The following is a 12,980-nucleotide window of genomic DNA, read 5'->3' on the forward strand; positions in this document are numbered from 1 at the left end:
TAGGCAGAGTTGCCCCTTTCCCCGATGGTCTGGAAATGAACCCCTTTTTCAATACCCCAGGAGAGGTAGGAAGGAGTTCCTTCCTGAACTGAAAGACTAATGGGGCAGCTGTCAAGCTTTGGTGACCTAGCTCAAGGGTTTTCTCCTTATTTGGGGTTCTTACTAATGAGTCTCAGTGCACTGCTCATCAGAAGGTGTGGGGTGGCATGCGTCTCCAGTGCATCGAGAAGCAGGGCTGGGTGGTCACATGAAGTAATGTAGTTTCTTGCCCCAGGCAGGAAGGAGGAGACTTCAGCCTTGTAGCCTATTATCCCCTGGGTTAGAAAAGACTGGAGACAGGATGGGTAACATACCCAGCCCAGAATGCTTTCCGCAGCCCAGTGACTGACTAATCCCAGCCCCAGAGGTAACACCTCCTGGCTGGAGGACTGGTGGCTCACAGATTTTTCTTCAGCAGTTGCCTAATAAGGATAGGAGCAAGCTCAGCAGTTACCAAGAGCTCACGTTCTAGAAACCTCGTGTGTCCCTCAGTGCAGTGGGACTTTAGTGGATCCCACTGAAGCCTGAGGTCTCCGTCACACACTGTTACTTGGACTGGAAATCAATGGCCCGACAGCTGATATGCTGGGTATATGTGACCCTCCGGGAGCAGTTCTGTAGCATTCTGCCTTCTAATCTTCTGTGCCTGCTTCCATAGGTTGCCTGTGTGAAAGGAAGACTTTCTCTCTCTCTTGAACCCTCGGAGAGGTTCAAAGTAAGAAATCTGGACTTAGCCCTGTCTCGTTCTCTTGGGACCCAGACTGTAGATGCTAATGACACTTGCGAATGACTACTGCCCAATTCATGGTATTGTTAAGGAATCGGCCTTCGAATTTTCTTTTCCTTGTAGGGTGGGGGCTGCCTGGAGAGGAAAAAAGGAGAGGTTTGTAGAGCAAATGTTCTCCTGCTTAAAGGACAAGAAAACAGAAGTTCACTCAGATCAAATGAGGTTTTTCTCCCATTGCTTGAATGCCCTGTGCTTAACATCAAACATCCTTCCAACATTCTGAAACACGTGTTCGTCAAGTCCAGAATGCCCTTCCTCTGTTACCGCCTTAGCCCGATGTGTTAGGTCGGGCTGAGTCTTCTCCTAGTTAAAGGTCCTTGCAGACTAAAGGTGACTGGGAGGGTAGCAGGTGTGTTTCTGAATGTGCTGCGGGTGTACTCAGTAATAAAAATATCAACGAAGTGCCCACGAGATACAAGCTCTCTTTTAGGCGGTGGGGAGAAGGCAGTGAACAAGTTGGGCAAAAGAATCCATGGCTTCACAGACTAAATGCTGCAGCGGGCAGGGACGGAAACGATAAAAATCATTAAGAATAGCGGCTCATGGGGTTGGGGATTTAGCTCAGTGGTAGAGCGCTTGCTAGCGCTGCAAGGCCCTGGGTTTGGTCCCCAGCTCCGGGGAATAGCGGTCTGACCTGTAATCCCAGCCCTTAGGAGGCAGAAACTGGGGTGAGGGGTGTGTGTGTGTGTGTGTGTGTGTGTGTGTGTGTGTGTGTGTGTGTGTGTGTGTGATGTTTACAGCCACCCTGGGCTGTATTGTGAGCCTCTTGACAGCCTGGGCTCCATAGCAAGACTATATCTGTACAGGCTGGAGAGATGACTCATCCGTTAAGAGCACCGGCTGCTCTTCCAGAGAACTCAGGTTCTGTTCCCAGCACCCACACGGCAGCTCACAACTTCTGTAACACAAGCTCCCTAGGATCTAATAACCCTCTTCCGGCCTCTTTAGCTACAAGGCGTGCACGTGCTACACAGACACCCCACGCAGGCAAAATAACCATATATGTAAAAAAATTTAAACTAAGAAAAGTAAAATGTACCAGACAGTGGTAGCAAAAGCCTTTACTCCCAGCACTAGGGAGGCAGGGGCAGGGGCAGGGGCAGATCTTGGAGTTTGGGGCCAGCCTGGTCTACAGAGTGAGTTCTAGGATGGTCAGAGAAACTCTGTTTCAGGGAAAAAAGAAAAGAAAAGGAAGGAGGGAAAGGAAGAGAAAAAGCAAGAAAGGAAATTAAAGTCTGACTTCCAGCTTCATGCTCGTCAGCACGGTCTTGAACATCCCCCTCAAAGGTTAAGGGTCAAGATGGGTCTTCTGCTGCTGCAGCCCCTCTCAGTCCTTAGAGGCTTGGAGAACTAATGGGGGAGATGCGTTCCAAGATACTCACTGGATCCCTGAGAATAACAGAATCCTGTGCATACTCATACACACAAGTTTTTTTTTCCTAGAAGATACTTCCTATAACATTTACTTTTAGAGGCAGGGCCTTGCCTTGTACCTCTGACTGATCCTCAAACTTGTAACACTCCTGCCTTGACCTCCCTGAGTGCTGGGATCATAAGAGTTCACCATTATACCTGGTGACGGAGTTTAGAGATTAGGCACAGAGACTGAGGAGAGAATTTAGTTGGTAAAACACTTGCATACAAGCCTGCAGGCCTGAGTTCAGTCCCCACTGCCCACATAAAAAGGCGAGGTGGTGGCATGTGCTGGTACCAGCTCTGGATAGGCAAAGACAGGAGGATCTCTGGAAGTCGCTGGCTGGACAGCCTAGTGTATGGGGAGCTTTAAGTCAATGAGAGACCCTAGCCCAAAGTTTACCCATGTCCTCTAAGCACATGTATACACACAAAAAGGCATACGTGCCTGTGTGTGCATACAAGAGCACACACACAGTAAGTTAGGTACAGGAAGAAATTAACAAAAATAATTAGCAGAATAATTAGGCAATTGTGACGGCATAGTTATGTGAATGTGTGTCCCCTTCCTGTACCATCGTCTGATCTTCTTTCCATGGGATTTGAATGGGAAGGGACTGCGACTGCTGGTGTGGGTCCTGCTCCTACGCTAATCTTAACGAGGGAGTTAGACCTACTGCCTCAAGGAACCTTCTTGGGATTCCCTGCTTGCTCAACTTATTGTGAGCCTGGGTACTGGGGAGGTAGATAGGGCATGCTGGCTGAGGGGGAGAGGTGTGATAACCTCCATCCCAGAGGAACCTGCCTAAAACATGATTGGTTAGAATCAGCAGGGGCTTTGGCCAGATGGGATTTCTAGAGAAAATAATTGATAAAAAGAACCAAGTATTTCTCTGATGACTCTAGAGTCAGGTTAACCTTCTGGAAGAAAAAAAAAAAGCATCTGTTTATTACCCAGCCAATTGAAATGCCTTACCAGGCCCTGGCAGCATAAACCAATTGCAGGGCTGCTATTTAACCAGAATGGGGCCCTATGTACTGTACAACATGTAGCTAGCCCTTGTCTGCAGCTGAGCACAGGGCTCAGCTCAGTCTCTAAGCCACCTTTACCCCCACTCATCCCCACATACGCCTAGTTGTGCCAGCCCACCTCAGCCAGTATGTGCTCCAGGTAACAACTATCTTGCTGAGGGAAAAATGCCTACTTTTCTCTGATGTGTCACTATGCTAATGTGAGTTCCCCTGGTGCTCTCTCACTCTAAGGACAGTGTCTGTTTATGGACTGAACAAACTGCTCTCTTATCTCTCCTTCCCTGGAGAAACTTGAACACTCATAGGTTTCAGGCTTACTATCTTTCTTCCTCAGAGGTCTACCTGCCCCTTATAGAAAAACTGAATCCGCCCTGTGCCATAAACTGTTAGCCTGTTTCATTCTTTCCTTACCAGGAAAAGCCTCTGGGAGGGCTTAGCTCTGAGACCAAAATTTGGTGCTGTAGGTTTCCAAATTTTCATACCACTGAAGGCTGAACATTCTAAAAGACCTTTAATCAGCTTGTCTTCCTGGTTTGTAAGTGTCTGTGTTGGGAGTAGATGGCACCCAGGCAAGCCACCACTCTTCTCCCCCGTGGGTCTAGATTCCTTTTCTGATTCTTCTCACATCTTACAGGTAAGAGAAGACAAATGTATTCTGTCAGCCCATGAAGTAGGGGGAGCATTAGAGGTCATAACTTTTTATATGCGAGTTTCTTAAGTTAATTTGTGTGGCTTGATTTAGAAGAAGTAAGACTTAAAGATAATGTTTCTGGGAGAAAGTCTTACCAGTCGGCAGGCCTACCTAGGGCTTCCCATGAGTCTGGACACTCAGCTTAGGCCTCAGTTCTCAGTTCCGTTCAGACACCAACTGTCATTTAAACCCTTCTGCTGGAGAGTAACTTGCAGAGCCTGGATCCTCATGGCTGCTCTAATTGTTTCCTTTTGTCTTTTTTTGCATCTCTATTCCAGAGGCCTAGCCATCATCGTTATCCAGGGAGCCCTCCTCTTTCTGCTGACGCCACCCTACCATCGAAATTGCTGGTTGTTGCTAAGGTTGCCCCCATGGTAACATGCCTATCCTGTTTCCACTTCTATATGAACAAGTAGTCTAAACTAGGAACCTACGTACTGTGGACAACCGTTTCCGTCTCTACCCAGAGGACACCGATCATCGTGACACTACGTCCGTCTTCTACTAAGTTCCCCCAACCTCTTCCTCCTCTCACTAGTAGACTTAATACAGAAGAAAGGATCTCTAGGCCTGGTGTTGCTACTCTGAAACTTATTGCACAAGATATTGTCAATTTATCCCCTAACTGGGCTCCCAGAGAAGAAAAAAGTGGGAAGAAACGAAGAAGAGAAGGCAAGAGACACTGCTCAGTTAGAGGGGAAACTCTACATCTTCTCTGGTTGAGAGTCTGGTAACCGAAGGCAAAATGACGCATCCATCAAGACATAACTTGCCGGCCAACTCGGTAGCTGAGAGCTATGAAGGGGAGTTTGGCTGCACCTTAATGGACCTGAGGAAGCTCATGGAGCTTCGTGCAGCTGATGCAGTGACCCAGATCAGTGCCCACTATGGAAGTGTACAAGAAATCTGCGCTAGACTGAAAACCTCCCCTGTAGAAGGTAAAGGCCGTTTCAAGGGTTGGGGATTGGAGGACAGTGACTAGAATTTTGAAATATTATGTCTAGCTTCTAAGGAAAGTACATTTCTGGAGACCCAATAAGTTGTTTTTTGTCTGGTGGGAAGAGCAGTCATCTAAAGCAGAGAAAGCCACATGAGGAGCTTTCTACAAGTGCCATGTTTAGGAACCATGATTCTCTAAATCATTCTCTCCTCTGATTTATGTATCAATCCATAGTATGGCGGGTTCTTATTGGTGATGTAGATGTTCTTGTCAGTATGATCAATTTCCCCGTTCTATCAGATTTTGATTCTAGGAGAGCATAAGATGGATATCTTCCTCACACTGATCTTGAAGTTCAATGGGTGAGAAAAGACTACAGGATATAGTATTGCAGCCATCTGAGTACCTTATTGTACACAGAAAATGGGATGCCATATTATAAATATGTCTTTGGACAAATTGCCATTGTCTGTCCTGGGGTTACTGATTTTTTTTTTAATCCTGTATAATAAAAAATTTTCCCCACCATGTAGGGACCAAACCCAGGACTTTGTACAAGCCCCACCACCACCACTAAGCTGTAGCCTCAGCCCTCTTTTTTACTTTTCAATCTAAGACAGATTCTCACTGCATTACCCAGACTGGACTTGAACTCACTCTGTAGTGTAGGCAGGATTTGAGGTTATGATTCTCCTACCTCAGTCTCCCATTTGGTTGGCCTCAGAGGCCAGGTATATATCTTATACCCTTTGAGTTCAGATATTGGAAATAACGTTTATACATTGCCCACAGAGTTACTGGTATTAAGTAATACAGTGCATATGTGCACACGTCTGTTTGCGTGTGCATGTGCAAACTGATAATAGGTGTTGAATAAATTAAATATAGGCCATATTCCTGGAGATTTTGCTAGAGTGTGAGTGGCCATGAGTTTCAAAGAAACATAATCTGTAGTGTGGCTAAGGTATGTGTGACTGCAGCTGCTGTCTATTCTCTGTGCTCCTTGTCATCTCAGAGGCCTGGTTTTAGGATGACAGTGCTTAGGTGCTCTCAGTCAGCTCCCTGGGCCTTCTAACGTGTGTCTAATACTACCTTTTGGATACCGTCCACTTCCTGCAAGCTGAAGTTTTTGTTTTTGTTATTGTTGTTGTTGTTTGGAGGTTTTATGATTGACTGATTGATTGATTGATTGATTGATTGATTGATACAAGGTTTCACTTCATGAGCCCAGGCTGGTCTCAAACTTAAACAAATCATCCTGCCTTGGCCTCCCAATCACTAGCACTAGAACTTATAGGCATGCGCTGCCACACCCACCATCCCCTCCTATGTTTCCCTGGGACAGTCTCACTCTGCTAACAAAGTTGACTGGGAATTTGGGACCCTCCTGCTTTAGCTTTTTCTAAGTGCCAGGATTGCAGACATGCAGCACCATGCCTGTCCCCTAAGTGACTTTCTCAGTGACTCATACAGAGTGTAGGCTGTAAGAAAAGTCTATACCTCCTTGTGCTTACCCGAGACACTACAGGTGTTTACAGACCTACATCAGAACTGAAGCTGGATCTTCCTGTTTTCCTCCTTTTATTGTTCTGGTCAGATGTTTCTTTGACAAAGTGGGACTTGGGGATCCAGTAAGCTAGAACTTGGGGGCTCCTCAGAACAGGATCCAAACTTTCCTCCCGTCTCTCTAACCTTCTCATATAGCTATGACAATTTACCTTCTCTAAGAAGCCAGCCTGTTACCAGAAGACCATTCACAGGCCTCTCAGCCTCGTATGATTTTGTCACCTGTGGGAGGCTCCTGCAGATTAATAACGGGAATATGAGAATGAGTCTAGATTCTAGTTAGAAACCAACATGAAGTAAGTTTGAGTAGATTGGGGTCAGGGAGTGTGCACTTAAAGCCTTTCTTCCTCAGAAGCTGAGAGGAGACGCTCATGAGCCTGGACATTTGAAACGTTTGCTCCTGGCTAGGGAGCAGAGTGGTAGTAGTAAGGAAAATAGAGTGCCCCCTTATTCTTTGATATTTGCTTGGATTGAGCGCATGCTTAGTGTAGATAGAATTCTGTAAATTATAGCTAAAAAGGAGCCTTGAAGGACCGTGAGATTTTTAACACTTACATGGTTTTGTTAGCCTCTGTTTATACAATTCTAAAGGCAGATAGGACTTACTTTTAAATTAATTTTTCTTACTTTTCATTAACTTTGTTGTTTGACTAGCACTTAATTTCAGAATTCTCTGTCTAGGCTGAAGGGTTTTAATGACCCACCTGAGGTCTTTGTAACGGGTAGAAAATGATGGAGCAGTTTCTATATTTTGACCTACAGTCTATCAATATCCTGTTGCCTTTTTCGTACAGAATTACAGAGGAATTAAAAATGGGTTTTGCATTTTTAAAAGATGTTTTATTTGTGTGTATGTGAATACACATAAGTAAATTTGAGTAAGTTTGTGTGCATCATGAATACTGGTGCCTGAAGTTGCCAGAAGTTGGTGTCATGGATCCCCTGGAACTAGAGTCCCGTGCAATGGCGAGTTGACATGTGGGTGCTGGGAACCGAACCAAGATCTTCCGCAAGAGCAGGACGTGCTTTTAACTGTTGAGCTATTTTTCCAGCCCCGGTTTTGCATTTTAACGTCTGATACAACATGGGATTGGGCCCAGTGCTCATGCTAATACTGTTCCTGCACTGCATTAGTGTTGGAGTGAGGTTGCCCCTCAGGCTAGAGTAGGTCAGAATAAAGAGGACCTGGGAGTGGGGACCTGGGTGACTTCAGCATTTGACTGTGACTGGCCACAAGGTTTAGAGAGTGACCAGAAAAGAGGAGGGACATTTAGAGAAATAAGAAAGGCCAGGAAAGATGTAGAAGAAGTCTTAGGCTCCAGTCTACATTTGTTTGTGTGTTTGCTGTTATGTGTGTCAGTGCATTTGTATATGTTCCATGTGCAAGCCTCTTGTTGCCTGTGGAATTCAAATAGAGCATCAGGTCCCCTGGAGCTGGAGGTACAGATGGTTGTAAGTCATCATGTGGGTGCTGGGAACCAAACCCGGGTCGCTTAGAAAGGAGCCAGTGCTAGCCATCACTCCAGCCCCAAGTTCTCAGTCTTTGTGGTTTTATATAAATAACTGTGAAGACACAGGGCTGGGAGCTTAGAGGACGCTTTGTCAAAGCCAGCTTGTCATTTAGCACCGATGGAACCCTTCTCATTTTCTTGCTTCTCTCCCAGTTCCAGTTCCTTTCTTTAAAAAAAAAATGTTTATAATATCATATCACCAACTATATCTAATAAATGGGCTACAACATTTTCATACACATGTATAATGCATTTTTATCACATCTGCCATCACCTTCTCTGGTCCCCACCTCCCTACCCCGATCACTTCGTCTTCCCAACTCATCCCCCTTCTATTCTCACTTCTCATGTCTTCTTCCTCCTCCTGGTCTCCTAAAGACCCATTGGATTTCACTGGAGTTGTTACATAAACATGGGTGACAGATCATTTACCGGAGCATGAGTACCTTACCAGTGGGTACCTGCCCTAGGGGGAAGAGGTCTCTGACCTCTCCCATCCCACTCTCACAATCATTAACTGCCCCATAGACCCTCAGGGAGAGTTGGGCCTCATAAGCCCTTCCTTCTCCCATCCCAACTTTTCTTGTCCTCTTCCGCTTGACAGCAAAGAAGAAGGGAACATGTGTTGAGTCTGGTTGAGTGGGGTTCCCCTTGCCTCAGGGACAAAGGGAGGCATGTTCTCAGCCTTCCATGTGCCCTCTCTGTCACCGTACCCCAGTTAGGGGAAACACTGTTTTCTGGGGAGCAGGTAGATTGGCAAGTGGGAGGAACCTCTGGGCACAGAGAAGAGAGGTCAGAAAAGGGAGCTTTAAATAAACTGTAAATCGCTGGCACAAGGCTTCTTCCAAATGGCTAAAGACAATCTCTGCTGTATGTGGATGTAGATAAATGTTGGCTGGATCTCCCATCTTATGTTATATCTCCAGCTTCCACACAGTCCCTCTCCAAACAGGATGACAGCACAGCAATGACGGTCAATCGATACGCCTTCCACTGTACCTACTACTAGTACCTACTCTGTAGATGACCTCACGTTGGTGACCATGAAAGTAGGCACCGTCCCTCCTCCCACAGAGCTTACGGGCCAATAGAAGTTACACACGAATGTAAAATAATTGTAAAATTTTGCCACTGTGCTGTGTTGGGGAGAGAAGTGTCTTGAGGAGCATAGAGCGCAGAAACTAAGATGAAGAACTGTTGGATAAGAAAGGGGCTTAGGAGCTGGAGCCAGAGGCTGCCCCTCTGCGTTATCTAAGACATGAGCCAGGGATACTCCAGCTTCGCCATGCTGTGCGCTGACTGCACCCCTTCCGGAGCACTCCTAGTTTACAAGGCCAGCATCTTAGCCTTCCCTACCTACTGAGTAGCTGTTGGGATTAGGGAGATAAGATTCTTTCAGGGACTAGCCAGAGGGAGGAGAATCTGTTTGAAGACAGACCAAATTATAATTCAGAGGTCATTAATTACAAGATTTAGATTGACAGCTCCTGTCACCTTAAGACCTCTGGGGTTTTCCTGTGTTCCTGTCTCCATGTGCTACCCAAAACTGGCCATTTTCCCATTATCTGGAATTTACTGGGATTGGGCTTTTCCTTCACAGAGCAGACTAAAATAAGTAGAAATCCCCCTTCTACCACCATCCCTGGAAAAGTGCTGGGAATCAAACCAGAGGTCGGCCATTACTACACAAGCGCTCGTCACTAACCTCAGACCTGAAGCTTCTAATAGCGTCATCAGTCTGGACAAAGATTGATACACACCCAATAAATGTTCACCTGGGGCACATCAGAATTGCTGTTAGTCCTTCAAACACTAAAACGATATAATAAGATACACAGGCCTAGGCCGAGAAATGGATGAGGTAAAATAGAAATTTCTAGGACTTTCTCCAACAGGTAGAAGCATGACCCCCCCACCTACACACACAGAGAGAGAGAGAGAGAGAGAGAGAGAGAGAGAGGGAGGGAGAGAGAGAGAGGGAGAGGGAGAGGGAGAGGGAGAGAGAGAGAGAGAGAGAGAGAGAGAGAGAGAGAGAGAGAGAGAGAGAGAGAGAGAGAGCGAGAGCGCACTGTTCCTGGGAAGGTTAGTGTAGGGAAGTGCAGTGCTGGGTGAGTGAATACAGATGGACTAGGTGTGATGAGAAGACAGGCACCTGTCTACTTTGGCTTTCTTTCTTCTCTGATATTCATACTCCACTCTGGAATATCAGTTTGGCAGAGCTCATGAATCTGAAAGATGCAACTTTTCATCCTGGCCTCTGCCCCTAGCCTTCTCAGACTCTTGCCCTACCTCTCCTGGGACTGCCAAGTTCCTTCCTAGCAACTTCTCTGGGCCTGGCTGCCTTCCGTGGTCCACTGAGCCACCACCCCTCCAGTAAATTTGCTAATGCTCATTTAAGGTCTCACACTGGAGGAATATCTTGGAGGGAGGGAAAGGGACATATGGGCATAGCTTGATTCAAACGGTTAGAAAAGCTCGCTGGCCTGGGTTTGATCAGTGTGGGCCAGACCAATGGCCTCATTAGAGAAACTCTTAATGCTAGGTGGAGGAGTGAGAAGGGTCCCTGCTAGCATTTGGAGGTAGAGGATGGGAGGAATTGGGAAAACAGGAGGGTGAACGTGGTATAAATGCCCTCTCCCGCCCCAACAGGGAAGGCCTCTAAGAGCCCTGGACTTTTCCTGTATAGTTTAAGCTTCATGAATTAGGCCAGAAGAACTATCCAGGTCCAACCCAATTCTGCCTACCTTTAACCACCCAGCAGCTCCTCACTCAGAGCTGAGCATCTCAGTTTGCTGACATCGTACTAGGCAGGGGTTAGAGATACCAAGAACTTCTGGGCCTGACAGCAGTCCCTCCCCCCAACCCCCCCCTTGGCATGGAACCTTTATGCTGGGTGCCTTGGTGTTTCCAAGAATCAATGTGTTCCTGAGCTTGCTTGGCCTTTTTCTGTCTAGTTAGTGTTTGAATGGTGGCCTTCTATTCCTCCTACCTCTGAGCTACACTCCAGCGTCTAGTTTGGGGTGAATGCAGCATTTGTTTGTTTATTCGTTTGTTTGTTGGCCTTCTATTCACAGTGATCCTCCTGCCTCAACCCCTCAAATGCTAGAATGGTAGGCACGTTCCATTCCTGACTCTCGCTTTGACTTTTTTTTCTAGTTAGTTAGATAGTTATAGTTTATTCTATGTGTATGAGGTTTTCCCAGAACATGTGTATACACTGTGTCCGTGACCAGTACCAGCCAGAAGATGTCAGAAGAGGCCATCAGACCCCCCTGGAACTAAAGTTAGAAATAGCTGTGAGCCACGTTGCATTGTGCTGGGAACTGACCCAGGTCCTCCACAAGAACAAGCGTTCTTAACTACCATCTCTCCAGCCTCTTCCTTTTCTCCCGTTGAGACAAGGTCTCACACAGGCTAGGCTGGCTTCAAACGTGCTAAGTAGCTAAGGATGGCTTTGAACTCCTGATCCTCATGTCTGCACCTCCAGAGTGCTGGGATTACAGTATTGTACTGCCTTGTCGTGTTTTATATGGTGCCTGGGATCGAACCCAGAGCTTTGCACACATCAGCCAAGTGCCCTACCAACTGAGCTATGCCCCCAGCTCCTCCTCCGTTGGCTTTTAACCCGTTGTGTCACCTTGAGTTTTCAGCAGGAGAAAAAGAAAATTGGTGTTCCCTCGCTGGCGGAGGCAGCCAGTCGCATACACCCTTAGGAGCAGGGGTTTTTCACTATTTTTATTTAGCTCAGAGGTGTGAGCCCTGGGACTATGACACTGGTTAGAGAGGAGCACGTGCATGTGGTGCAGGAAGGTGGCAAAGCAGAGGGGTAGAGAGGGTACAGGCTCCGGGGAATCTTTCTCTTCCCTGTGTTAGAGCTAGAATGGAGTCGGCTGCGGGGAGGGGTGGTGAAGACGGGCCCTGGAGATGCTGCCACTCTACAGGGAACATTGCTGTCTAGTCCAGAGTCCTCTTACTCTGACCTTGCATCTGTCCCTCCATCTCAAGGCTAGGAATCCAGGACAGCACATCTCCTGGTTGTGACTGTGTTGAACAGGGGGTGTTGAAGGGTCTTCCATACTGTTCGAAAGCGCAGCATTTGGCCAGGAGCAAGGGCTGGCCCCATCCACAGAACCTCTGATCTTAAGCTAGGTCATCTGTAAGCCAGGCGAGCTCTCTCCATGGAGCTGCGTACCCAGATCTTGAAATGTTCCCCAGTGTCTATTCTCATGCACGGAAAAGAAATGACTGCCTTTAGTCAACCTCAAGAAACATCTCCCTTGCCCTGTCTGTGTGGGAGAGGCTTTTCATCCACCTCCTCCGGCAAGATATCACAATCCAGACAGTTGGGAAGTCCCTCATGACCTAGATCCACCCTTTCTGGGGCTGAGCCGACTCTGATAAACTGTGCCTCTACCCACACCGTCTTTGGCGTGAACAGGAGGCTAACCAGGTCCTCTCCTGCCGGAGCCACACCACTGTGGGCTGGGCTGCACGCCTCCCGGCCTGGGTCCTACCCGGGCTTATAGCAGATACCCAAAGCACACTGCTCCTGACGCTGGCCCGCCCAACCTGAGCAGGCACCCTGCAACTCCCAGCATGGGTGCGGGCAGTGGCTTCACAGGCTTCTCTTTGCCTCTCCCAACTAATGTGCTCAGCCTGGTTCAAAAGGCTAGAAGCGCTCTCAGTTTGGGTGGGGCTGTCTCTCTCATGTTCTGTATGAAAATTTGTCTCAGGACAAATTTTCCCCATGAATATCTCGGGAAACCCCTTTTCCTGTGTTTTCTGAATAGCCTTCTTGCCAAGTCCTCCTTCCCTCTCCAGGAGGCTGTGTAAGTATTTGAGAAGCCACTGAGGAGATCAGGGCCCAAAACATTTTTCTGGACTGGACAAGTCTTTGTGTGAAATTAAAGCTGCTGAGATCAGGGCTGGGAAGCCTCTCCGGGGTGGAAAGAATGAAGTGGAAAGCCCAAAATTGGGAATTGGCAGGGCTCCCAGCCCCAC

General features: G+C 47.3%; 1 protein-coding gene across 1 annotated transcript in view; it reads left to right on the plus strand.

Moving 5' to 3' along the window:
* Positions 1 to 12,980, plus strand: part of Atp2b4 (ATPase plasma membrane Ca2+ transporting 4) — a 97,641-nt gene that overhangs the window by 44,334 nt on the left and 40,327 nt on the right. The window contains 1 exon segment of the mRNA XM_032914927.1: positions 4,241 to 4,900. Within this exon segment, the coding sequence (XP_032770818.1) occupies positions 4,708 to 4,900 (193 nt within the window). The 5' untranslated portion in view covers positions 4,241 to 4,707.

The sequence above is a fragment of the Rattus rattus genome, chromosome 10 (assembly GCF_011064425.1).
Source record: "Rattus rattus isolate New Zealand chromosome 10, Rrattus_CSIRO_v1, whole genome shotgun sequence".
NCBI lineage: Eukaryota > Metazoa > Chordata > Mammalia > Rodentia > Muridae > Rattus > Rattus rattus.